The sequence below is a fragment of the Phalacrocorax carbo genome, chromosome 1 (genome assembly GCF_963921805.1).
Source record: "Phalacrocorax carbo chromosome 1, bPhaCar2.1, whole genome shotgun sequence".
Classification (NCBI taxonomy): Eukaryota; Metazoa; Chordata; class Aves; order Suliformes; family Phalacrocoracidae; genus Phalacrocorax; species Phalacrocorax carbo.
The window spans coordinates 85,997,570-86,025,230 of NC_087513.1; the positions used below are offsets into that span (position 1 = coordinate 85,997,570).

General features: G+C 49.7%; 1 protein-coding gene across 2 annotated transcripts; it reads right to left on the minus strand.

Annotated features, from left to right (window-relative positions):
* On the minus strand, positions 1 to 27,661 carry ATN1 (atrophin 1). 2 transcript variants are annotated; one of them, XM_064464199.1, is made up of 10 exons: positions 27,395 to 27,661; positions 10,366 to 10,548; positions 10,048 to 10,185; positions 9,548 to 9,661; positions 5,014 to 6,992; positions 4,549 to 4,771; positions 3,723 to 4,440; positions 2,292 to 2,435; positions 1,829 to 2,009; positions 1 to 1,264 (listed from the first exon to the last, which is right to left on the minus strand). In XM_064464199.1, the coding sequence occupies exons 2-10, from the start codon at positions 10,441 to 10,443 to the stop codon at positions 1,231 to 1,233; spliced, it is 3,609 nt and encodes a 1,202-aa protein (XP_064320269.1). In that variant the 5' UTR covers positions 10,444 to 10,548; positions 27,395 to 27,661; the 3' UTR covers positions 1 to 1,230. The 2 variants fall into 2 exon arrangements, with proteins under 2 accessions (XP_064320269.1, XP_064320262.1); XM_064464192.1 differs by lacking the exon at positions 27,395 to 27,661 and having other exon boundaries at positions 10,366 to 10,408.

Here is a 27,661-nt window from a genome sequence, read left to right on the forward strand (position 1 = left end):
ATGAACACAACGAAGTCTGTTTCTGGAAGGGTTTTTTTGTTTGGGTTTTTTTTTTCTTAAGAGCTTTATATATATATTTATATATATAAGTTATTAGAATGTGTCTTGGGGCTTGGGAGTGCGTGGGGAACTTTGTTTGGGTGTTTTTCCATAGCTGGGTTGTTGGTTGGTTTTCTTTTCCTTTTAATGGTTAAGTAAATATATATATGGGGACCAATCGAGAGATACAACTGTGAAATCAGACACGCACGCAGGGGCAAGGGAGTCACAAGTTGCTACATAAAACTGCCACGTCTAATAGTATGTGCATGAGTTAAAAGTACATCAATTAGAATGGGTGAGGGGAAAGGGGCAGCCGCCATCTTAAAGAGAGTCCCAGGACGCAGTATGCTTGGCCACATCAGCTTTCCCCATGGGGCTCAAAGGGCTCAGGATGGTGACTGCAGTCTTGAAAACAGACTCCTGGTGCTTTGCACCTCGTGGCCGTGCCCATTCCCGTCAGCCGTGGGAAAGCACAACCACCATCTTGCAAAGAGTCTTGCGGTGCTTTGCACCCCGATGGCTGGGACAGGGCCCTCTGCAGGCAGGAGCAGCTGCTTTTGAAGGGCTCCTGTAAATGCTTTGTTTGCATTTGAAGGGATGCTGGAGAATGGGAAACCACTCTGACTAATCTGAAAAAGTTCCACATTGCTTTTCTGTATCTAAGCAGTATCTTACACCTAAAGGGGGGTGGAGCAGTGAGGAGGCATCTTGAAAAAAGGCTCTGTTGGGTTTTGAGTTACTTCTTTGCCACACCTCCTCCTTGCAGAAGCAGAAAAGGTGGCAGCAGCATCACATACATGAAGTCCTGTAATGCTCTGCACTTTTTGTTTAATGCAACTGTTCCCCCAAAATAAAGGATGGAGCTGCTTCCATCCTGAATTCACATCAGTCTTTGTCTTTTTGAGCTCTGTGCAATGCTGATTCTGTTTTCTTCAGAGCTCTGCTGAGATCACGTACCGATCATTTCATGTCCATTAGTGGTGTTTCAGTCCCTCCCAATTTCCTCTCCTCCACCTTCTGCTCCCAGGATGCCATCCTGTACTTGTTGTCCCATCCTCTCTTGCACTCTACTGCATGGTAGGATCAGGATGTGTCACTCTGCAGCTTCCCCTCCCCCAGCATTTGGTTGATTGATTGCTCCTCTTGAGAGAAAGACATGATGATGTCATGTTGACAGTGGAAGTCCATTTAAAGGGGCTTGTCACTTTCTTTCTTCAGGTGGCTAGGAAAAACAAGAGGAACAAGGTGATTGTGTGAGAGAAAAAAGCAATTTTTTATCTCCCACTGCCTTTTGTTAGTCTAGATCTGCACAACGCTGCTGGCTTGGAAAGTTTTGCAAATCCTTGAGATGCTGTTGAAAAGGTACAACAGTGCACCTCTTTCCCAGGGTGGTTGCCCATTCACTTTTGAAAGCCTCATCTTAGCAAAAGCATTCAACCCTTGTGAATGTTTGGTATTTTGGCAGGGTATCATAACTGTATTAGCATGCGTGAAACATGCAAGTTCACCTGTCCCCCCGAGGAGAGGAGCTGAGACCCCACATGAGATCAGCCACTGAACAGCCCCTTGCCAAGAGTGACCTTCCTGGTTGGCCAACCCACAGCCATGATGCAGTGGCAAGGCATATCTGCTCCCAGGTGTGTGCTCAGGCTGAGCCCCCCACTTCAGGGGCAACACCTCCCTGTCCCCATCACCTCTGCCACCCCCAGGCCAGGGCTGGGCCTGGAGGTGTATTTGTGAAGACAGTCTGCTCGCCCTGCACCACAGAGAGAGCAGGTCCATGCACCTGTAGTAATCCTCCTGCGTTGGGAGCGGCACACCGTGCAGAGGGTGATGAGCATGAAGCCACTGCTGCTGTTCCAGAGCCAGGCGCTGCAGTTCAGCTGACTGTGCATGCATGGCCTGGAGCTGATGTGCTGCTGACATGGGCGCAGAGAGAGAGCCCGGCAGGTCCCTGTAGGGTGCAGCTGCAGCCAAAGACAAAACAGAGAATAAACAAGTTAACATAACTGCTCCATCCTCTCCCACAGCCCCACAGCTCAGTCAAGACTCTCCTGCACTTCTTTTCCCAGCCCTGCCTATGTGCAGGACTTGCTCATCCCCTGATAGCACCGGCCTGTCCTACGCCATGCCAGACCTCTGTTTAATAGACCACAGCTTGGTCCTGTGACCCCTCATGACCACCCTGCCCCTTGGAGCTCTGCTGATGTTCTTTAGAGGAGACTAGCAGTCCCCATGAACACCCTTACCAAAAAGCTGGTGGCGCAGCACTTCATTCTCATGTAGAGGGTGAGGCAGGAGGGGGTTGGGAATGGTTCCAGCTGGGTATGGTATCCGGGTGAGGTGTGATCCTGAGGCAAGTGGATCGATAAGAGGGTGAACAGAGGCTGAGGCTGGAAAGAAAGAGGTATCACAAGATAATTGTCCCATGCTTTATAAGAGGTAACACAGAGAAAGGTGCAAGGCACAACAAAACAGATATGGAGAGGGTGGGTGTGCATTAGGGATGGAATGATTTCAAGGCTAGACAATGCTGTACCGTGTCGTTCTGAGTGTTACTCTTCTTGCCTGCATTGAATTTCACGTGAAGCAGTCTGACATAGCTCTGTCCCTACACTCCTCAGGGAGCACTGCTCCTTAAAGTCAATTTTTGCAAGGACCTGCTCTACAATCACATCTGTACCCAGTATCGTTGCCTATCTGTCACCCAGGCTGTCATTCATGTACATACTCATATTGGGTGCTTCCATTTCCAGGTCTCATCCAGCACAGATGCTCAGTGCCAGGCACTCAACTTTGCAAGTACTATCTAAGGCTGAAATGCAAGGTACTATTTGTATGAAAACTGTTCTTTCCAGTGTTCTGGACTCACTGCCGAATGCTGGCAGGAGCTGCCCAGCTACAGAGCACGGGGGAATGGACATTCATTTGTGCCTGATACCATCCCTGAATAGTTGCAGCTGCTCAGAATGGGTGTGTCTGTGACTCTGCCAGCAGATTACACTGACCGCTCACAGTACCAGAGCAGGCACAGCACTTTTTCCTAACGTATTGTAGTCTGGGCTTTGCTTCCCCAAGATTTTTATCCCTAAACTTCTTTTCACTTTGCTTTCCTGTAGGATGTTGAAATGGAAGGAACCACCACTCAGTTCTGAAGGAGCAGCTTCCAGTTCCTTTCAATTAAGCCACCTTCTCCCCCATCCCATTATCTGCAGCAAGAGCCATAGGGGCAAACTAGAGATCCAACATTTCATTAGTGCTAAGGATACTGTTGAAACTCTTGCTAGCAGGGGTCCCACTCCCTCTGCAGACCACAGTGTGAGGGGATGGAGTCTGCAGCACCACCACCCTGGTAGCCAGTGGGACCCCAGCACTCATGTTGCAATCCCAGAGATCCAGAACTAACATGATACAAACAACTCTGCTTGCCACTAAGCAGCAAACTGACAGACACTCCCACACTGGCAACAGATGTCAGTATCTTTGGTGGGGTGGAAGCGAGGGCAAGGCTGAACAACCACAATGTTGACCTCTTCTGGCTGAAGAGGTGCATCTGGGGCCTCAAAAATCTAGTCTCAGCAGCTTTCAGGCTTCCCCAGGGCCAGAGGGAGGGAGCGCAAGGAGGGCACAGTAGGAGGGAGAGCAGAGCTTTGTGCAGGGTACCACCACCTGGTCCTTACCTGCATGTATGGCATCCTGCTGGTGGAGATGGAGGTGGGAGTGGATGTGGGAATGCTGATGATGATGAGGGGTCACATTGAGCATCTGCAGGCGGGCCAGAGGATCATTGCTGAGAGCAGCCACCCGCTCAGCATGCTGGCGCTCAGCTGCCAAGCGCTCAGCATAGGACATATCAGGACGAAGGGTTGGGCCAGCTGCCAGCGCCAGCCTCTCCCGCTCCAAGTGGCCCAGCCCTGGGTGGAAGGGAAAAGCAGGGTGAAGGCCAGGGGCCGTCTGCAGACTCAGCCCGCCATGGCGTGGGAACGGATCCATGGCAGCAGCTGGCACGGCATGGAGCTGCTCCAACTCAGCTGGCTTGACTTCAAAGCCGGGCTTGAGACGTTCACGCAGGTCCCGGTCCCTCAGGTCTCGTTCGCGGGCTTCCCGCTCTCTCAGCTCTCGTTCCCGTGTCGCTGGATCACTGCTGTAGATGGCTGGCACATTGTACCCCAGCAAGCCTGGGTCAACAGCACCCAGCGGCACGTAGAAAGGGTGATTGCGGTTGCTGGGTGACATGACGTGGGGCCGTGCATATTCACTGAGAGTGCGCAGAGCTGGGGTGTCAGGGCCCAGGTATGGGGGAACAGTTGCTACAGCACTGCCCTGCTCGAAGGAGGGGCGGTGGGGAACCGGCCCAAGGGACGAGCACTCAACCGGCCGTCCCTCCTGGGCCATCTTCTGCAAGAGAGCAGAGAGACCAGTGTCAGGGTCCCAGCAGGGAGCGGCCGAGGGGGTCCTCAAGCATCCATCCCAGCTACGCTGCGGCAGTGGGAACCCCAGACCTACCACGCTCCTCTCCAGCTCCCGCTCCTTCTCCCGCTCTCGCTCCTTCTCCCTCTCCCGCTCACGTTCCCGCTCCTTCTCTTCCCGTGCCTTCTGCTCAGCCTCTCGACGCACTTTCTCCACCAAGTCTGCCCTTTTCTTGGCCAGCTTGGAGCCATCAAGGGGCACGAAGTACAGGTCCGTGCGGGAGCAAGAGTTGAAGCCGCGGTCCAGGTGTTTGTTGAATCTGGGGGCAAGAGGCAAAGCCTGTCAGCACAGAAGGGGACGGAGAGCAGGGATGGGGACAGGGACAGGGAGCGCAGCAGGCAAAGCCAAGGCCAGCACTGTGGGAAACGGAAGAGCATTATGGAAGACATGAAAGGGCGCAGCTGCGCCCCATGCCTGGGGTGACCCCCCCTTGCCTGCCCCATACGTCCCACCTCAGCCTAGGGACACCCCCTGGACCCCTCCCCAGCAGCCACCCCTCACCTGGCTGACTGGCTGGCATGGCTCGGCACATCTACCACCTTGGGGGGTGGTGAGGGGCTGCGAGCAGGTGGCACAGGACTCTCAGGGGGCTCGTAGTCCTCCGATGGCTCCTGTTTGATCTGCGTGGCACTGAGGGGGAGCGGGGGTGGCGGTGGGGCCGGGGCAGCCATGCTCCCCGGCAGTGGTGGTGGGGCAGAGGGGGCAGGTGAGGGGGCTTTGTAGCCCCCTGCCACAGGGGAGGAGGCTACCCGGTAGCCAGGAGGGGTGGCTGCCCGGAAGGGGGCTGCTGAGGAAGCAGGGGGCGAGCCTGGCTTGTAGGGAGCTGGAGGCTGGAAGGTGGGGATGGGGGAGGCTGCCCTCTTCCCGTAGGGGGCCGCAGCTGAGGGGGGTACCGGGGGTGAGACGGTCTTGTAGGGGGCTGCAGAGGGGGAGGCCATGGTGGCGATGACAGTGGAGAGGGTGGTGGCAGCAGAGGTGACAGGAGGGCCGGCCCCATGGGCAGGGGAAGGGGGTGGTGGTGGGGGAAAGGTGTAAGTGGCAGGACTCTGCCCCGGGGGGTGAGCGCACATGCCAGGGTAGCTTCCCTGGGAAGAGGCAGCAGAGGAGGACGAGGAGGAAGAAGAGGATGAGGAGGAGGAAGAGGGGGCTGCAGCAGCAGCTGAAGGAGCCTGGCTGTAAGCAGCCTGGCTGTGGGGAGGGTAGAGACGCAGCCCGTAGGTGGCATGGGAGGGGTGATGGCTGTTTGAGTCCAGGCCATGGGGGTAACCCCCAGGGGGCTGGGGGGGAGCTGCAGCAGCTGGGGAGACCCCCCCACCGCTCCCATGGCCGTGGTGGTGCTGCTGGGGTGGCTGCTGGTGATGGGGGGGCTGGCTAGGGAAGGGGGCAGCCGGGTGGGAGCTGGCATTGCCCAGGGGGCGGCTGTAGGGGGGTGGCCCCTGGCTCCAGACAGGCTGGGAGGGCAGGGAGGGCTGGGTGTACTTGGGGGGCTGGCTGGACACCGAGAGGCTGCTGGGTGGGGGGAAGGAGTGGCCGTAGGAGGCACTGTAACTGGGCAGGGGCTGGGCTGGGGAGGGCTGGTTGTACTGGGCCGAGGAGCTGGAGGGTGGCAGTGGTGGTGGGGCATAGGGGTAGCGGGAGGGGGCCAGGGCCGCTGCCTTGTCCTGCCCCATCCCATGGGGTGAGGGAAGGTGGCCGCTCAGGGCCTGCCCCACCATCCCCGGGGAGCTGGAGGCGGCCACCGCATTGTTGAGCGGGCGCAGGGCCGGGGGGGGAGGCAGGTTGGCAGAGACATGCGGGAAGGAAGGGGCCGAAGCCGGGGGGGCAGCCGGAGGGTTGCCTGGGGGTGTCTTTTGAGGGGGGAGACCACCAACCACTGATGCCAGCGAGATGGGGGTGGTGGGTGGCGGATTGTGCTTGGCGCTGAGAGTTTGCTCACGACCCCCTGGTGCTGGGAGCCCCCCCACTCCACCGGCAATTTTGGCCCCAACCTGGACCACATTTGCCGTAGGGTAAAGAGAAGCATGGGCGGAGGAGGAAGAGGAGGAAGAGGAGGAAGAGGGAGCAGAAGGGGCAGCAACAGCAGAGGAGGAGGAGGCGGGTGTCTGCGGGGCTTGAGCCTGGAAAATGCGGGAGGCCTGGCCCTCCAGCTGGGAGTGGTAGCTGCCTGCTGGGGGTCCCTGGGGGTGCACCTCGCCTGGGAGCCCAAAGCTGGGCTCAGGTGGACGGGCCAGGCTGTCGGTAGGGGTAGCTACTGGCGGGCTCTGGGGGAAGAGTGGAGGGTGGTGGTAGGAGTGCGGCGGCCCCTGAGACAGCACAGAGGAGGAGTCGGAGTCATTTTCCACGCTGCCAGGGCTGTAGACGCTGGGTGAAGTGCTCCTGTTATCCTGGTCAATGTCCCGTGGGTCACTGCTCATCTCATCGTTGAAGCTGTGGCCATCAAGGCTGTCAACATCAGATGGGGATGGAGGGCAGGGCAACTCCTGAGTAGGGAGAAGGAGAGATGTTATGTGGCCTCCCTGACCATGCACAATACTTTTCAAGTCCCCAGAGAACTTGCTTTCTGACATTTCTCTGCCAGCACTAGAAAACCCCACATTGGTTAGGAGACATCATCTGGCAAGGTATAAATAACACCTGCCTCCCCTTGGAGCAACTTCCGTGCTCTCAGGTCCTTCATGAGCACCACATGCTCAGGGAGGAGGTAATGATGGGCACCCTGTGAACACAGGCAGCAGGGAGGGCAGGGAACAGCTACAGACAAGGTTGAGGGCAAATAGATAGAAAAGGTCCCAGCACCACCACCACCTGTGATGGGCTGTTGGCCAGGGCATGATTCAATGCTACCACCAGGTGGCATGGAGCAGCGTGCGCCACAGTGTGCCCAGCACAGCCCCCAGACCCAGAATCCCTCTTCTTGTCGCTGCAGGGCTCTCCCTCGATGAGGAAATCCGCTCCCCTCTAGCCCCCTGCCCAAGCGTCTCCTCCTCTGGCTGCCCCACTCCTTACCTCCTGGTGTCCCCCCTGCGCTTCCCAATCCCTGATCCTCCCCACCACCTCTCGCCTCAGGTAATGAAGCATCAGTGATTCAACAGTTAGCATGAAAAATTGAACAATTAACAATGGCCACTTCAGCCTCAGGGCTTACAAGAGATGCTAAATGGAAAAAAGATCACTCTTGAGCTGAACGGAGTATCCACATGGAGAAATTACATAGATGTAACCACAGTGGTTTAATTACAATGACCTCGTAACATGAGCAAATATCTCCATGTTTACAGGCCTTTAAGGTTGGTTCCCTGAACAGGCTAACAGGGAACTGAGAAACACAAAAGCTGAGCCCTCCTCCAACCATCTGACCACTGATCCAGCCTGGTGCTGTTGGCATTTCAGAAAGCCCTGCCACAACTATGCAGAGTGCGTGTGTGAGCAGGTTTTGCACAACCATCACCCAGACCCCACCATGACTTAAGTACCTCCATTTTGAGGTCCGATGCTGTCTATCTGGACTTCACTAAGGCATTCGACACTGTCTCCCATAGCATCCTCACAGGTAAGTTTAGGAAGTGTGGGTTCGATGAGTGGACAGTGAGGTGGATTGAGAACTGGCTCAACAACGGAACTAAGAGGGTCATGATCAATGGGGCTGAGTCTGGTTGGAGGCTTGTAACTAGCTCTGTAACTAGTGTACAGACCCCAGGAGTCTGTACTGGGTCCAGTCCTGTTCAACATACTCATCAATGACCTGGACGAAGGGACAGAGCATACCCTCAACAAGTTTGCTGATGATACCAAGCTGGGAGGAGTGGCTGTTACACCAGAAGGCTGTGCTGCCATTCAGTGAGACCTGGACAGGCTGGAGAGCTGGGCCAAGGGGAACCTCATGAAATTTAACAAGAGTAAGTGCAAGGTCCTGCACCTGGGGAGGAACAACCCCATGCACCAGTACAGGTTGGGGACTGAACTACTGGAAAGCAGCTCTGTTGAGAAGGACCTGGGAGTGCTGGTGTACAGCAAGCTGACCCTGAGCCAGCAATGTGCTCTTGTGGTCAAGAAGGACGATGGTATCCCGGGGTGCATTAAAAGGAATGTGGCCAGCAGGTTGAGGGAGGTTTATCCGCTCCCTCCACTCTGCCCTAGTGAGGCCACATTTGGAGTACTGCATCCAGTTTTGGGCTCCACAGGTCAAGAAACAGGGAACTACTGGAGAGAGTCCAGCAGAGAGCTACAAAAAGATGATCAGGGGACTGGAGCAGCTCTCTTATGAGGAAAGGCTGAGAGGCCTGGGTTTGTTTAGCCTGGAGAAGGGAAGACTGAGGGGGGATTTCATCAATACCTATAAATATCTAAAGGGTGGGTGTCAGGATGATGGGACTAGGCTCTTTTCAGTGGTGCCCAATGACAGGACAAGGGGCAATGGGCACAAGCTGGAACACAGGAAGTTCCACCTCAATATGAGAAAAAACTTCTTTACTGTGAGAGTGACAGAGCAGTGGAACAGGCTGCCCAGGGAGGTTGTGGAGTCTCCTTCCCTGGAGACATTCAAAACCTGCCTGGATGCAGTCCTGGGCACCCTGCTCTGGGTGTGCCTGCTTCAAGGAGGGGTGTTGAACAAGATGATCTCCAGAGGTCCCTTCCAACCCCTACCATTCTGTGATCTGTGATTCTGTTTCACACTGCTCTGGGGGAGCAAAAGAGGCTGAGTCTAACCTAACCAGCATCCGCACAAGACGCCAGGCTCTTGCCACTGAGCCAGGAAAGGCAGGGCACGTGCCCAGCTCAGAGTGCAGCAGTTGCCTGCAGACAAGGCAAAAGAGACAGAGAGCCTCCATCTGCTCAGTCGTCACTCCTGGTGGTGTTTTTGTAGCCAGGCAGATGCCATTTAGGTTGGAAGAGCTGCGTATGAAACCCAAGGCACCAGGGCTCCTGAGCAGCGGGAATCTCAAGCTCGCCAGGTGTGAGCAGAACAGGTAGGGAATAGGAGACTCCTTTGCTCTGGACCCAGGACATGCCAGCAATCACAGCAGGGATATCTCACCTCAGTTTTGGTTTTTTTGGAAGCATTGGTGTCCTCCCCTTCACTCTCTGAGATCTCTTCCGTTCGTCCCTGCTTGCTGCCCTTGGGGGTGCAGGATTCCTCCACTCGGCCTTTCTGCAAGGAAGAGAAGGAGAACAGGGAGGTAGGAGGGTCATGGGGAAGCTTCCCACCCTGCCAGACTTTCACAGACTGCAGCAGCTGAGATGCAGCCACCACGGCATGTGTGTTGAAGAGCTCAGCATTGCAACACTGAGCCTGAATATAGCAAAAATTAGCACTAAAAAGGGATGGTGAGTCTGAAGACTGGTTCTTGGGAGATGATGGGAAGCGCAAGATGCTGAGGATGAGAGGAAAGAAGGATCCCACCCATTCCAGAGAGCTAACCCAGCATGGATTCCTCAGTGAATCCCTTCTGGTCTGCATCGCTGGGTCCCCAGACAGATCCTACCCGGTCTGGGCTGTCCTTGGGCACCCCATACTCGCATACTAGCTTATACTACCTTTGTCGCTTGTCGGGATTTCTCAGCTTTGCCATCGCTGCTGGAGGTGCTGACGCCCCCAGGGGAAGCTCGACCCCGTGACCTGAGCTCCTCTCTGGGCCCTGGAGTCTCTTTCTTCCGTCCACTCCGCATTGACATCTAAGAGAGGGATCACTGGATCAGCATCTTCCTCTGCTCCTACCCTGCCTCCAGCCTCCCAAAGCTCTGGAACCTCTGGCACTCAAACTCATGTCCACGAGCTTTACTGTAAGCCTCAGTCCCAACCCACAGCTCCAGCTTGGCTCCGGTGTCCCACCCTCCCTCTCCCATCTCACGTACTGAGTCCTTGTTCTGTCGTGTCTTCATTCTTTTGGGTGTGGGACCCCCATTCTCCTTGGTCCGGTTTGATGAAAACATAAATTTTTATCACTCTGCACCCCCCTTCGGCTGTTCCCGGGGAGGTGGAGATGGGCAAGAACAGTTCTTCTGGATACCAGCAATGTGGTAAGATCCCAGTGAATCCTGAAAGGCAGACAAGGAGATGAGAGGGGAGAAAGAGTAAGTGGACTGCGGGACATCTTTTTGTGGTCTGCTACAGAAATATGACAAAATTATTACTTTTTCCTTAATTATTATTCACAGATGCAAGACTCTTTACCACAAATGCAATAAACTTCCCCATCAAAAGGGGAAAAGATTTGGCCACTGTCACATCTGATTTCCAGTTTCCAGGAGTGATACCCACATAATGCGAGGCAGGCAGTCCTCCAGTTTTTTGGAGGAAATAGGGAGGAATGGTTATCAGTATGTTGATTGTATTCTGAAATCATTTTAGTATTTCCATTTCCTTGTTTATTTGATCTTCAGAGAGAGAGCGGGGAAAAAAAATAATGGGAAAGTGCTTTAAAGTGTTCCTAATGACAATTTTTTCTGACTTCATAAGTTCCTCTTTGCACTTCTTGTCAGTGCAGCGAAGTTACACTATCCTTAACTGGCCATGTGCTGTCATTAGCTAGCTCTGCATAATGAGCCCCCAGTGGCCTTTGCTAAAGGGGTATTATACAGCCCTGCCCTCTCCAGAGCATATGCACATGAATACGCGCACCAGCACATAATGCAGAAAATGTGACAAGTCTTGCTTATGTTGTTTGGTGTCCAAGATACACAAATAGGTTCAAGAAAATGCATTTAGCTTTGTTTTTGCATGACACAAACAGAATCAACTCTGTTTAGCTTGGAGTGCCTGCCTAGGTCTCCATCTTCTCCATACGCTAGACTGCTTCTCACTGTTCCACATAAGAGTCATGCCCAGAGATGCAGAGTACTTCCTTACACTTTGCAGCAGCGGGAAGATTTCTGAGCTCCCTCTGAATAAATTTACAGCTTTGTGCTACGTCCAAAAGCACCAGAGATATTTAACACCCTGTTACACCACACAGTTCCTAATTTAGGGTATGAAAGCATCATGACTGTTAGACTGGGAACTGGACTGAAGCTACTTTGCTTGGCTCCATCCAGCTTAAGATCTTCTGCACTGCACTGTACTGAGCAGGTGTAACCAAAAAGAGACTGTCCTTCCCAGCCTGTCATTCGAGCTCCTATACTCGGTCCCTGGAATGGACAATCTGCAAGACAAGGAAATCTGTCCTGAGGATCAGACATCAGGAGAAAATATCCACATCTCCTGCATTATATTCTGTGATCTGGAAGCATGGGGAAGTTTTGTGAATAAGAGGACTTGAGATCTGGGGCTCCTAAAGGCCATCCCAGACCTGGAAAGATCAGCTTCCAGCCAGCCAGTGCAGGAGCAGTCTGGATGCACTTTCATTTCTCTGAAAAGGGAGCTGATATAAGGGGTCAGAGCAAAGGCACCAGACAGGGGAACTCCTGGACCTCCTGTGCAGCCCTGCTGCTGAACTGTGTGTATGCGGTCCTGGGTCACTGCTTTCCACCGCGTCCATCTCCCTACCTGTGAAAAGGGAGTAATGACACTTGCCTGTCTCTTGTGGGGCTCCACATCTTCCCTGATGAATGCTTAGAGAAACCCATCCGGAAGGTACTTGGGAAAAGCAGGGGACTGTTTGTTTTAATTTCATTAATATTTTATTCGACCCTCATCATGAAAGCCACAGGGGACACATCCAGCATTAATTCCCACACACAACAATTCATTAACTGAGACCTCTTCTTTAATAGGAAAAAAAGCTCACTATGGTTTATAACTGACCTAATGGAGGCAAAGCACTCTCCTAATCCCTACCAGCTGACATGCTTTACAGCCTTACGTTTCTGTCATACTTTGGCCTTTGGTTGCTAATTCAGTCAGTTACACTGATGCTATTCTAGAAAAGCATCTAGAATTAACATTTCTTACATGAAACAAACACTGTAAGTAAGGCAATCCTAATTTAACTCAAATTCAATACATGCCATGCTGGCAACCTTCAAGTATTAGGTCAGCTCTGAACGCACAGAAGCAACATCAGCACATTACCAATAGGTCACTGCACTTTACATTCAACAGGGGTGCCACCCACACCACACCTCCCACACCAAAGAACCGAACATCATAATGAAGCACACAGGTCTCACTTCAGCTTTCCAGTAACCTTGTAATGACAATTATGGTCTTCTTTCCAGAGAAGTCAGTCAGAGAAATAACATGCAGCCAACCACATACTGAAACTTCCCTTTTTAAAAGAAATACCAACACAGTGCTTATGTCAGCCACTGAATATGCAGTACCAAACAAAGCCAGAAACAAATAGGTATGTTTCAGTAGACATAATTGATCACTGGGGCAGAAGTTTCTATCACTTAGAGAGCAAAGACCTTTCTAAAATACGTAACAGAATCGACGTACACATTATTAGGCTCAATATAGCAACTGTAATGTCAGAGGCCAGATACGAGGATCACAACACCACCTTCCAATTTTAACCTCTATGAAATAAAGGCTTGCAATGTGAGCCTTAACAATTAACAAAGTTACACCTAACCCTTCCCATCACTGAAGACCCCTGTAAATGCCTCTGAAGAGTTCTCAGGGCTCTGTGGTTTTGGAAAGGAAACGAGACATTTGGCAGGGCTGCTGTCGAAAGGATAACCTTTTCCTGGCCCTGTGAAGCCCCTTACAGGTTTGAGTTACGAGGCACAGCAAATTGCTATTTTCTGTTTGCATTTCATACAGCCCAGCCTGGTTTGGCTTACTGCCCAAACCCCTCCATATTCTCATATAAGCCCTGGTACAGTCTCCTTTGAGCAATGCACATACAACAGGCATCCCCACATGGGATCCAAAATGGATCCCACTCCTCCTCCTCCCCAGCTTCAAGTAATTCTCCTTGCCAAAGGTGGACTGTCCTGCACAGGCAGCCAGGAGATCACAGGCTCCACTTCCTCTTCTGTTAAAGGATGCAGATAAGCTCTCTCCTTCCCAGGCTGTAGTATGGAGCAACTCTTCACAGGTGACAAAACTGGAATCAAGTCCATCTCAAATGAGATACACTTGAGTTTTATGTACTCAAGTATATACCCTTGGTCTCTTAGAAAGTTGGCTGAATGTTTGTCCTTGGCTCAGGATAGCATTTACATATCAGATTGAGGGTCTGAGGAAATAAACTTTTCTAGACAGCAATGGAAGCAGAGGAAGCAGGAACAGCACCAAGTTGTCTGGGATGGTGTTTGTGGGCTTCACCCGAACTGTAAATGACAACTGAGTCATGCGCCCCATGGGCTTGCACATGCCAGGGCTGCACACACAGGTACACCCAGCACATGAACCTACAGCAGGGAGGCAGTTTCCAGTGACACAGGGAAGTCTGGGAGGTGCCTCCAAATCCACAGAGGGCTGAAAGGTTTTGTCACTTCTGCTGGTCCTCAACAGCAGAGCAAGCAAGCTACTTGGTTTTATTATCTACTATTCCTGATCTCCAACTGTAATGCCCCAGTAACCTCAGGCAGATTCAGACCTGGACCAAGCAGGAAGGGAGGTGCATCAAGCAGAATGTGACTATGGTACGTGACACAGGAGTTCCCCCTGAGCTAGCCAGTGATGATTTGGGGGTGGAGGGGAACAGCACTGATGTAGCCTCCTCTCTCCACGGAGGCTCTGCCTAGGCATTGCCTGGTAGACCACATACCTAGTTGGAGGCAGTGAGTGCAAAGATGTCAAGATGCACGGCTGGATCATTCAGTCTCAAAGAAGAAATTAATTAAAAACTCTGCCACCCATCAGGACCACAAATGCTGCAAGAAGGGGCAATTTGACAGCATCTGTACTTTTAAATAAAATGGGACAGTGCCTGTTCTCTCTTCCTGGAGGTGACTGGCTTTACACAGCTTGCAGACGGATGGCAAAATCCTCCTACCCTCCAAAAGGGGACAGACACACCTAACCTGGCCACTGGCAATCGACATGGTCATACAATTACTTCTAAACCACGTTCAGGGCATCATCTGGGAGAGCACTCGCTGGCACAGACCAAAGACTCTACAAAGGAACGCCATGGTAATGGACAGCCAGTGCTGTGCACCAGTGTTGTTACTACAGACGTAGCCAGCGTTATCTTCCACTAGATGCCAGTCCATGGAAAATAAGTTTGGAGTGAGCAGCCAGTTTGTCCTTTAGTCTAAGTACAGATGTTCTGAAGTTCAAACCTCTTGTTTTCTGCAGTTGAGAACTGTTGAAAGTACACAGTGACTATTCCTTAAGTCATTTTTTGAAATGTAGGAACTACATCCAAAATCCTACGTGAAATCAAAGGCATTTGGATTGCAAAGGCAGGGATTTAGAAGTCAGAAGATGTGAGAATTAAACTGAATCTGTTTCTCTGTAGTTCATTAGCTCTGTGTTCCCATCCTGGTTTTTCTCTTCCCCCTTCTGCAAAGGGACAGGTTAGCACTAGAGGGAGGAACCAGGGTGGCAAAACAAACACAGCTGCTTTCTAACACATTGCAGATGCTGGAAAGTGTCCTGAAAGTAAGATGGGATGATAACCAGTGGATCCCTCTTGACAGGTGAAGATCACTCAGATGTGAGTGCCCACTGGAGCAGTATAGCCAGGGGACATGCACCATGGGTGGGAAGCCAGAAGTTGGCGTATTTATATATACTGCCTAGTGAACAATGGTCCCAGGCAATAAATTTTTAATTCCTGTCTTCATTTCCCTCATTTATAAAATGAAAGGAAAATTCCCAGAAATTTAATCAGGGTAAACAACTGTGTAGTATCTTGAAAACACTAAGTTTCATCCAAAACACTGCAAGCAGACAACCTGAAGTGCAAGATCTCCCAGTGGCTAAGTACCTGACTTCATGTCTGAACCCTGGTGTCTTTCTATAGGGCCCACTGGAGACAGGGAGAGAAGGAAGGGGAAGGGTGCTGTGTTTAGTGTTAGATAAATTAATGTATCAGGGCTCAGGCTGCATGTCATAGTCTTATTGTCAGTCTTTTGATTGAGTGTGACATTACTGTTAAAAGGGAAAATGATTGAAGTGAGCAAAGGGATTAGGATGCCAAAATGGTTGAATACCAAGATGGCAGTGGGCAAACACTTGCGGCTAATATTACCTTGGGTGCAACTATTCCCATAACTTCCAAATTTTTTTTACTCAGTAAATTCTCTCAAGAAGAAATTCATTTATGCGACACCAAATGAAAGATAGTTTTGAAACTCAGTTTTCTGTCTCCTACAAAATAATTACAACACTGGGTGGATGCAGGGGTTGTGAACTCAGGCTGGAAGGTGGATTAATCAAGGAATAAGACTGTAGACTTGGACAAATAATCATACTCCAGATAAAGCTCTTGCCTACCCAGTGGATAAAGTTTAACTACATCCCTCCCCCAATATAATGTGAAGCTAGAGGGTCCCAGGGGATCCTGAAACACTCATGAGCCCAGGCTGAAGGCAGTGAGCGTTAGCTAAAGCTTTCTCCACCTCCTCGCCCTGCTCCCGTGGGCCACTCCTGCACCCATACAGCCCGCAATCAGAGCGCACACCTCCCTGTCCTCTGCCGCCCTGCAGCACTGTGCACCCAACAGGAACATCTGACCACCAGCAGCCATCAGCCACAGCCGGGCAGGGCTGAGACCTGCCCTGCTAGGGAGGCTTGGCAGCACAGTGTTACATGGCAAACTTAGACAGAAATAACACAAAACAACCGTCTGCAACTGAAGCGAAAACTTATGTTACTGCTCAGAAAGCAAAATATAGGAGTTCGGTATAAAACCAGTGACAGTTGTCAACTTTTGTAATTTTCTATGAGTAAATTGATTTTATGTTGGCAATGTACTGGAATTTCATTGGATTCTTCTATCTTCAAAATACTGTGTAAAATTAGTCACTATGAGATGTTTATGTATGCTTTCAGAAACTTCATTCTGTATTGAAGGGCAAATTACACACACTTTAATAGACAAGCTGAATGAACCCTCTTGATTTGCATCTACCCATGTATGTAAGAGAAGATGAGGTTTGAGACCACCTGAGGAACCTGAACATACACAAGTCAGGGGACTCAACAAGATGCACCCCCAGGGTCTGGAGGGATAGGCTGATGTAATTGTCAAACCACTCTCCATCATATTTGAAATGTCATGGCAGTCAGATGAAGTCTGAAGTGACTGAAGAAAAGACTGAAGAAAAATTGCACCAATTTTTAAAAAGGGTAGAAAGGAGGACCCTGGGAACCACCAACCACTCAGCCTCACCTCAGTGCCTGATCTTCCTGGAAGTTAAGTAGAAGCATATGGAAGACAGGGAAATGATTAGAGACAGCCAACATAGCTTCACCAAGGGCAAATCGTGCCTGACTAATCCAGTGGCCTTCTACGATGGAGTGACTACATCAATGGACAAGGGAAGGGCTACAGATATCATCTACCTGGACTTCTGTAAGGCCTTTGACATGGTCCCCCACAACATTCTTGCCACTAAATTGGAGAAATACGGGTTTGATGGATAAGGAATTGGCTCGATGGCCACATCCAATGAGTTACAGTCAACAAGCTCAATGTCCAAATGGAAACCAGAAGTGGGTCAATATTGGGACCGATACTGTTTAATACCTTCATCAATGACATAGATAGTGGGACCGAGAGCACTTAGCAAGCTTGCAGATGACACCAAGTTGAGTGGTGCAACTGACATGCTTGAGGGAGGGATGCCATCCAGAGGGACCTTAAGAGGTTTGAGAAGTGGGCCAATAAGAACCTCACCTCATGAAGTTCAACAAGGCCAAGTGCAAGGTCCTGCACCTGAGTCATCAGGGCAATCACCAGGATTAGTACAGGCTGGGGGATGAAAGGATTGAGAGCAGTCCTGTGAAGAAGGACTTGGGGATACTGGAAGAAAAACTGGACATGAGCTGGTAACACGTGCTTGCAGCCCAGAAGGCCAACCGTATCCTGGACTGCATCAAAAGAAGCGTGGCCAACAGGTCGAGGGAGGTGAGACCCCACCTGGAGTACTGCATCCAGCTCTGTGGTCCCCAGCACAAGACAGAAGTGGACCTCTTAGAGCAGGTCCAGAGGAGGGTCACAAAAATGATCAGAGGGCTGGAACACCTCTCCTGTAAAGAAAGACTAAGACAGTTGGGGTTGTTCAGCCTGGAAAAAAGAAGGCTCCAGGGAGATCTTATTGCGGCCTTTCAATATATAAAGGGGGTTTATAAGAAAGACACAGACAGACTTTTTTACCATAGCCTGTAGTGACAGGACAAAGGGCAATGGTTTTAAACTGAAAGAGGGTGGGTTTAGATGGGACATATGGAATAAATTTTTTTACTATGAGGGTGGTGAGACACTGGAGCAGGTTGCCCAGAGAAGTTAGGGATGTCCCATCCCTCTAAGTGCTCATGGTCAGGTTGGATGGGGCTTTGAGCAACCTGATCTAGTGAAAGCTGTCCCTGCCCATGGACACGTCCCCTATCCATTTCCCTTCCAGCTCCAACCATTCTATGCCTAAAATAATACCTCCCAGACTCAGTCTGAGCGAACAGCTTTAATCCTTTTCTTATATGTACCTGTTGACTTCTTTGTCAACAGTACTTGTTCACAAATTCACTTATGCTACCCAAGCACTCCTCCTCCCCTTCTCCTTTATGATAAATAAAAATTAAAATGCTCACATTTCAGGAAAGGATGCCAAATAAGAGTACTAAAAATAAACTTGCAGAGTACTGGCACTCTCAGGAGATAAATCCAGTTTACATTTTATTAAGTCTATATTAATGTTTCATTTTCTTAATTCTGCACAACCATGAGGAGTAAGAATGTTATTTTAAGTATGAAAGCTGTAATTCTGGAACCTCCATTCAATGAAAAAAACTATCTGATAAAAAGAAAGATTTTCTGATGAGCAGAGTGAAATAAAAACAATTAGAGCTAAAGCAAGGTAATAAATAATAGAAACATTCATGCATTTAACAATAGCTTAATTTACAGCATAGAAGAAGATATTCATTTTTGCAGGAGCAACTGAAAATAAAGTTTGATTCACTAAATGAAGGTTAGATGTACTAAAGAAGGTTATATTAATCGTAAAATGATTCCTGAGGGCACACTAAAATGACTGTAGGTATGTAACAGATTTACTTAAAAATCTCAGAAGAATAATTCAGTCTCCCCAGAGGAAGGCCTCTGGTTCTCATGGAGACACAGGCTGGCAGAGCCCAGTGGAGGATCACAAAACACAACACACTGGGCTCTTCCCTCTGCGAGTGGGATGGAGGCCTATGGATGCGTGATGCAGAGGAAGGACACATCACACTCTCCATACTTGCTATTTTAAGGAAAGGGACCTCTGCAGGTCTCTGCTCCAGACTCCTGCTCACAGCTGGGCTGACCCCAAATGTAGACGGGCATTCAAGGGCCTCATCTGGGCAAGTCCTGAACATCTCCAGGAGCGAAGCTTCCCCAGCTGACCTCGGACACCCATTCCAGTGCTGAAACACCCATTACCAGTCATAATTTCCTTGTTGCAACTTGTGACCATGACTCCATGTACCATAGCTCCTCACTGTTGATATATGGAAGTTATCCACCTGCCAAACCATCGCAGTTCCAGACTTCTGCTGCAAGTCTTTACTGGGGAGAATTGCTGGTAACTTTGCAGCTGCAGGACATATGTAAGAATACAGGAAACCAGAAGCTGAATCCAAAGTCAGGGCAGCCACAGCATCCATCCCTCCCTTCAATAACAGACCAGTGAAAAGCATGCTCACCGCTTCTGCCAAGGCCTGTATCATTCTGAAGCTGGCAGAGGGAGGTCCAGGCAAGGATAGGAGTCTGCTCAGAGCCCTCAGTCCCATGCAAACTAGTCAGAGTGTAGAGAAGAATCTAGAAGGATCAAGCTGTGCAAATGCACTTGAATGAATTAACGAAGCGCCGAAAGTGCGAGGTGGAAGAAAGCCTGCTGGATCCTCACAAGGATCCATGTCCTACCTCCCAAAAGCATTAAGTTAGGAGAGACTGTCAGTATCCCAGATTATCCTGATTTAAGAGAGAACTAAAGAGAACAAAACACGGAAGAAGGAACACCAGGATGGATATAGAAGAAGAGAAGCCTATACAGCTGATGACAGTAAATTAATGAGGGTAATAATGAGGATGAGAACTAACTGAGGAGAACTGTAAAAGGACTTTCCAAGCGAAGGGATTAGGCAATTAAATGGCACATGAACTTCAGTCTAGATAAACATTGAGCAATGCACACAGACTAAAAAAAAAAATCCATCTCCACATATAAAATCATGGACTCTAACCTGACCAGTGCCACTCAAGAGTGATACGCTTGTGTTATGAGAGGCAGATCCATGAAAATATCACCTTGGCATTCAGCAGCCATCAAGACAGCAAGCCACATGCTAGAAATTCCTGAGAAAGAAACATAAAACAAAACAGAGAATGTCATTATGCCCTTGCACAAACCCATGGTTTTCCCACACCTTAAAATGCGTGTGCAGTTCTGCTTCTTCCACAGGAACTAGAAAGAGCAATGAAGAGGCATGAGTGAGTGGGTTAGACATCTTTGTCCAGAGAAAAGGGTTACTAAGTGAGGATGTGATCAAGGACTGTAAAACCATATATGAAATGTAGAGGTTGCATTGGAAGTAATTTTTTACTGTCTTTTCCAGTACAAGAACTGAGGCCCATCAAATAATGCCACAAAGAAACAAGTTAAAAACAAACAAAAAGAGATGGTTCTTCTTGAAATGGGTGGCTGCAGAATTTCCAATCAAAGGACACTATGAGGGCTAGAAGTTTGCATGGACTTGAGGGGAGACTAGAGAGCTTCACACAAGAGAGAATATCTGGTGCTTATTGACTAGCAAGAAACCACATCCAGCTATGGCAGTCCCTCCACTGAAAACAGCTGGAAGCTGTAGGAATATCAGAGGAAAACCTCATGTAAGCTTGCCTTAATTCACACTCCTTCCTAGATCTCATAGCAACCGCTGCTGGAGCGGCAGACTCTGGACTAGATGGACCTAGTAGGGTCATTGCTATGCTTTTAACAGGTTTAATAGTACAAAGTGTGGAGTGATATACTGAAGTGACAGGCACACCTGCCCTAAGAACCTCTGCTCATCAGCAGGGAGCACTGAGGAAAGGGAGGGATTTATTAATCACAGGACAGCTATTGTTATTTTGAAGGCATCAGGCAAAGTATTATCAAGCAATGAGAAAAAGTATTAATGCCACTGGACATTGCACCTGTCAGACATCCTCTGGTAGACCATGTAATGCTTCAGTCACCCAATATCAAGGAAGATGAAAGTGGATTGGAGAAGGTGCAGAAAGCAATTTCCAGAATGCTGAGAGACACAGAGCATAACAAGGGTGAAAAAAAAAATCATTAAGATAGAATTCATTAACTCTGCAAAATAAAGTAGCTGGCATGGTGCCCAAAGGGACCCAAGGACACCCTTTTGATTCTGTTTCTAGGGATTCATGACTGACAGCGAAGCCAATGCAAGAGCCATTTGTGCAAAGGGCAAGCATCTGAACAGGAAGATTGACAGCCAGATCAAGAAGGAAAGGAGTGATTTGGAGGCAGGGAATTGGGCACAGGAACAATCCATACAGCAGGCCTGAGACACTGATAAGCTTTGAGTCACTCTCTTGCTTGGGATCCCACAGCTTTTCCTTGCTCTACAGAACTGGCCAGTGGGATGATCTTGCCCTCACCTGCAGGGTTGAGGGAAGGGAAACTCAATGGTGTATCACAGGATAATTTACACGGGAAGAGGTCGCTGGAGGGGGGTTCCTAGTAAACTGCAAATCTAGACTAAGTTGTCACGAACGCCTCAGAGAACAGTTTCCCCAGCCTCTCTGGGAACTTGTGCCAGTTCTGAACCACCCTTGGGAGGAAGGAGAGGTTGTGTCTTACATACTTCACCAAGTTCACAGTGAAATGTGATTCTAGTTGTTATGATTTTATGATACCAGAAAACATCATGTTTATGGCTAAATCATTATCTTCCTGGTCACAATACAATAAAGGAATAGAAATCACAAGCATCTAAAATTCTACCCAATCCCAAGAGAATTCAAAGCAAGCAATTCATGCCAAAGTGCTACCACCTACAGGTACATATCTACCTCATAGACCACAGACACAGCCCTCAACCTCTCAAGCAGGCACCTGAGCCCAGAGACTGATCCCAAATTAGGCAGAGACTGGACTGCCAAGAGAAAAAGCATGATGGCAAGTGAAACCACTGCCTGAGGTATTTTTAATGCCTTGGGTAACCTCTGTAAAGCAGCACATGAGAGCCTGTGGGCTGAAGCCCAGTGCACAGCTATGGCACAAGTGTGACCTGTCACAGCAAAAAGACCTCATGCATGGATCCGCTGTCAAAATGCAAGTCCCCCAAAGCTCGCTGTTGAGAGGCCACAGTGGCCCATCACAGAATTTGTTGGTAGCTGGCAAAGGCACCCACTGAACAAAGTTTTCAGAAACATGGGTAAAGTTTGTAGGTGGTGCTGAGGCAGGTGAGACAGTAAGTGATTAAATGGAAACCTGGCACAGACCAGTGGGCATTACTGCTGCAACAGGGGTGCACAGAAAACCAAGCATTTTAATTATGGAAGATTTTTACATCAAGAACAGAAGAATGTAGTAAGCTTCCAAGAATGAAGATCCAAGGATAAACAGAAGCTCTGAAAAGGCCTTGTAATTAATGGCTGAGAGCAAACTGAACACAAGTTCCCAGCATGAGACTTTTAAGGGGGCTATTCCTGAATGAATGAAAACTACCAGTGCACAAAGAGAGGAATACTCTTTGGAAATAGGAATAGAGAGATGATTTTTACCTGACCATTTACAGGATTGGTGGGACCATTATGGGAGGAATATGTGCAGTTTTTACCTGCGTACTCCAAAAAGGATGCTGACAAATTGAAAACTTAAAAATAAAAAGAACAAGAATGAAGTCTGGTAACTCCTTTCCCCTACAGTAAGAGCCTTAAGAAGCTCAATATATTCAGTTAACCAGAGAAAAGGTTAAAAGGCAACTTGACCATGGCCTATGAGTACTACAAAGGGAGATTTCTGACAGCAGGGGGCTCTTTAACCTCCAATGGATCTAGCTGAAGCTCGACAAATTCCACATAGAAATAGTGCAAAATCTGAGAAGTGGGAAAAATCAGTCACTTGAAAAACTTGCACAGGGATCTAGCACATCACTGGAAATCTTTCAGATGTTTCTTTATTTCTATTCTAAAATAAATACTCTAATATTTTCTGCAAAGACCATCAGGTGAAATTCTTTGCCATGTACTGTGCAGGAGAGAGGACCTGCCAGTTGATCAGAACAGGTTTTTCAATACTAAAGTCATCAGACAGGTTGGCCAACAGGTGATTGAGTCTAGCTCTGCATGAAAATATACTTTGAAAGCAATGGTCTAGCAATGTATGAGGAAAGCTTAATGGATAATCATGATGGGATAAACCACTCTTCATAGAGGGTGGACCCTCTTCACGTGTCTGGCAAACTCTGAGGAAAATCACTTCACCTATTGCACTGCCTGAAAGAAAAGCAGTAGTATATCCAAAATACTATGCTATAGAGATAATTTATATCCAATACACTAAGCTGTATCAATATAAAATTTAATATAAGATGTAACATTATGTATTATGTAAGATATGTTATACAGACTATTATATATATTGTGATATATATATACACACATAAATATATATATGCACACAGTATATCCAATCTACCATCCAAAGAGATGAAGGTTGCTCAAATGCAACCTTCACTTAAGTGATCTATAACACAGAGAGACCTTGTGGAAGAAACAGGGTATCACCAAGTGCCTTGTAAGGCTGGGAGGTACAAGACTAAAATTTTCCAGCTAAACTGATCTATGATGAACAACATCACTAGGGCAGGAAACATGAAGGAAGATTGAAAGCAACCAGCTACCGTTCTTCAGCAAAGCTCAGACAGACCATCATTGGCTAAAATTGCTTGGAGAAGATACTGCAGTTACCCTTTGGTTTGCAGGTGAAAATGTTGCCACAACAATCAATCAACTATTGATATTTTAATAGAAGACAATAACAAAACAGTGTTTGCTGCCACAACAAACAGAAAACAGACTGCCTGAGTTTTCTGCAGGAGCATTATCAGAACTGGAAGCAAGGCAATGATTCTGAAGGGATCACTTCCTCACAAAGTTGACTTGTGTTAAAACTTTTAACACATGCCAAATCCTCACCCCCAAATGCTCAAAGCCCAAATTGGCGAGTCAGACTAAGGTAGAGAGTTAAAGCTAAAATCACCTGAACAGGAAAGATCCCCTTCTGTCTCATCATTCTCTATACACATCTCTCACTGAGGGCATGGGTTGCAGGCCCACAATTGCCCACCACATGACTGGAAGGACAGAAAGATTCTCTGGTGTTCAGCTCAGCATGACACAAAGAGCAATGGGACAGGTACCTGGCCAACGTGGTAACACAGGTCTTGGGCATCACTGCAGCTTTGGTAACTCAGGCAAGGCACTGAGATGCAGCATCTCATGTTCATGTTAAACCATCCGCTGTGACCAGACTTGGGCAGTGATCACATGAATTAGTTCTGCAGAGAACACATACCCTAAGTGTAGCTCACTTGGTTAAGAGCACGACTTTTTCAGAAACGCCTCCACTTTTAAACACACTCAGAACTTGTGTTGCCTTCTCCTTTGGCCTTTAAGAAATTCGTAAAGCATTACTATTTTGTACTTCACTAGGAACAGTCCTCAAGAAGTACAGATGGAAAAGAGGAAGTGATAAATGCAGGAAATATACTTCATACTTCCATAGCATCTCTAATGGAGGAAGAAAGAGATCAGAAAAATCCACTAGAGGCAAGAATATTTTTTTTTTTTTTGTCCAAAAGAGAATGAGAGAAAGAAAAAACAGAACTGTGGAAGATACAGCCTGACAGAGGAGAAAGCCAGGTTCTCAGAAGAAAAGGCAGGCACCCCAAGGGAAAATATAAGATTGGGTAAACATTCATGTAGATATTTGAGGAGGGACACAGCTGAAGAAATGCTCAGACCAGTTCCAGAGACTGCATTTGCAAAGGTATTACACCCCAGATGCGGCAAATGAGTGTCCTTCCCAACACAGCTCTGTATTCTGCAGCAACTGCTCCCCTCAACTCCACCTCCACCCCCCAGAAAAACACTGATGAACATGGGGGAGCTCCAGGAGGAATCAGGAAGGTATATAAGGGGTGACAGAGGCTGAACTTGGAATGAATCAGGCAGGTTTTGCTCTTCCCAGTTACAAACAAAGGCTCCCCCTCTTGAAGAAAAATACAGATCAGGTTGCTTTCAGTGCAGTGATCCCACTATGCTATAGAATCATAGCTCACTGCATGCCCAGTATTATTTTGGAATACAAGTATGCCCACAAGAAACCTGACTGTAATTCTTTGTGCAGACAAACCTAAAGGTGAGAACACCAGAACCTTTCAGAGGTATCCAAGGGGTACAAAATCTGGGGGAGGAGGTAAATGCAGGCCATCGTAGCAGGTTAAACCTGTTAATCTTCTTCATTAGGATTCACTGCACATTTAATTTTCAGTTGTTTAGAGAGTTTTTTATTGTTTCCAGCATGAACCGTGGTGCTTTATGTTCACTTCTTAATGGCCATACTTGAAAAGCTCCGTCATGAATCCCAGTTGGAAAAGTTTGGTTTGAAAGACCAGATCATGTCCAAGAAGGTGGAGAAATACTCACAATGATTGGTTGCATAGTCACCAATAACATAATAACAACTTGGCCAAGAAACAAAGGGAAAAAGCATGAAGTTCATTCCAACAAACAATTTGACCATTCACATTTACAAGTGTCCCATCCATGAGTGATGATCTTGGAGCTCCAGCCCCTCAGGGATGCATGTGCAGTGCAGCACAATGATGCACAATACCCTCAGGCCTAGAAGAAGGGCAGGTCTAGCTTTCAACTCAAACAACTGTCGGATTTGGGTTACAAAACTGAGGTAACCAGGCATGGATTTGGCTGATGCACTGACACCACCACTTTGATTCTGGTGGGAAGTCAGGGCTGAACTCTGAAGCTTTAGGCATAAGCATACCTGCAGAGTGTGTAACCATGCTCCACCATTCAGCTGGACACAAAATGAATGGCATTTGCAACTCCTTCTCCTCTGCTCTCCTGCCGCACACCTTAGGATAACGACCCACTACTTTCTCCTCGCTTTTTCAATGCTGGAAAGCATAGTGGCTCCCATGCAATCCACCCAATACAATGAGGGCTAAAGAAAACAGATTTGAGTGGTGAGCTTGGTAAGGACATGCTGCTCCCCAAGATCCACAGCACTGCAGAATAGACCCTGCAGACAAAAGCCGTAGAAATTCTTATAGTAGCCATCCTGGCAACTAAGTAACTGGCTGCAGAAGTCAAGGCAGCCACAGCTCTGAGCCAAATGCAAAGAAAGACACTGCCCATCTTGTAAGCAACTTCAGGAACATACAATAGCTATCAAGGCAGAACTCAACGGCAAGCAAAGGCAGTGTGTAAAGTAATGCCACGGTGACCAAATGGCTGCCACTTCAACAGCACAGCGGCCACTCTGCAAAATACAACTGGCAGTTCGCTGGGCAACAACAGCCGAGGCAGACACAGGCCAGCAGCCTGCAGAAGGCAGTGGGGCAGGACTGCCACTGGTTGGACGGCACAGCCAGAAGGACAGCGTGGGAAATACAGATGCCACTTCTCAAAAAAACCTAAAGAGCAAATGGACAACCAGCCCAACACACGGAGGCATCTCAGATGCTTCAAAGGGAGCACCAACACCATCCTGATGCCGCCCAACCGTACAGGTCTCGCCCGCTCCCTAGTCCCCCAGTAGCAACCTGGCGTTTCAGGGGAGGGGGCAGCAGATCCCAGGTTGAGGGTGGCACCGGGAGGGACTGAATTCCACCCGTGCCCGCCACAGAAATGGAGTGGGGGCGAGCAAGCACACTTCTCAGCGGCCAGAGCCCGGCTGAAACATCTCCAAATATTCCTGCTCGCTCCGCAGCCGCACCTGGGAAAGCGCGGACAATACACGGCACCCCGGTAGGAGGGGACCGGCCGGAGGCAGCCTCGGGGCCCGGCAGGGCGGGAGCTAGCCCGGCAGGCAGCGTATGGGCCGGTTGCGTGTCCGTCCGTTCCGCCCCCCCGCGGCATTGTTGTGCGCCCCTCCCCACCGGGCCTCAAACTCGGAACTCCCGCCTCGCCTCGGCCCCCCGCTGCTCACCCCCCTGCCCCCGCCGAACTTTCTGCTGCAGGGAAGGGGGGCTCCGCGGGCGGTGACGTCACGCCGGTCGCGCGGCGGGGGGTGTCCCCGCCCCGGGACCCCCGCGGAGCCCCCTGCCCGCCCCCCTCCACACACACACACCCCTTTCCGGAGGGAAGGCGCTCCGCCGTCGTCCAAGGCAAACAAGCCCCGGGCGGGCGGGCAGGCGGGCAGCGCCCCCCGGTGATTTACGAGCGCTCCCAGTCGCGGCTGGGACCCGACTCCGCGGGGAGCGGGATGGGACCGATGGGGCCCCCGCCCCGCCGATCCGAACCGAGCCTCCGTGACCCGCTGCGCCCCGGCACCCTCCCGCCCCCTCGCCGCATCCACGCCGGGGCAGGCACCGCCGGCAGCCCTTCCCCAGCGCCGCGGGGGTTAACCGCCATCCCGTGTGTGTGTCCATCCCCCCACCCCCCCCGCCGCTTCGCCCCCCTCCCGACAGACGGACCGGAGGGGGGGGAAAAAAAAAACCAAAACACCCGCGGAAGAATGCAGCGAGTGGGCGAAAATGACAAGCGGGGCGGGAGCGGCTGTGAGCGGGCGAGGGACTCACCGGCGGCTCCGGAGGGGAGGTCGAATGAAGGGAGGAATGGAGGCGGCGAGGAGCGGGGGGAAGGGATTTAAACGCTGTTTCCCCCCCCCCTTTTTTTTTTCCCTTTCCTCCCTCCTCCTTTTCCGCGCTCCCTCGTTTCCTCTCGCGTCTCCGGAATAACCGGTTGGTGCCGGGGGCAGCGGCTCGGGGGGTGCGGCGGGGAGCTGCCCCCCCCCCGCCCCGCGGCTCTCTCGCCCCCTCTCCCGCCGCGCACCCCGCGCTCAGCCG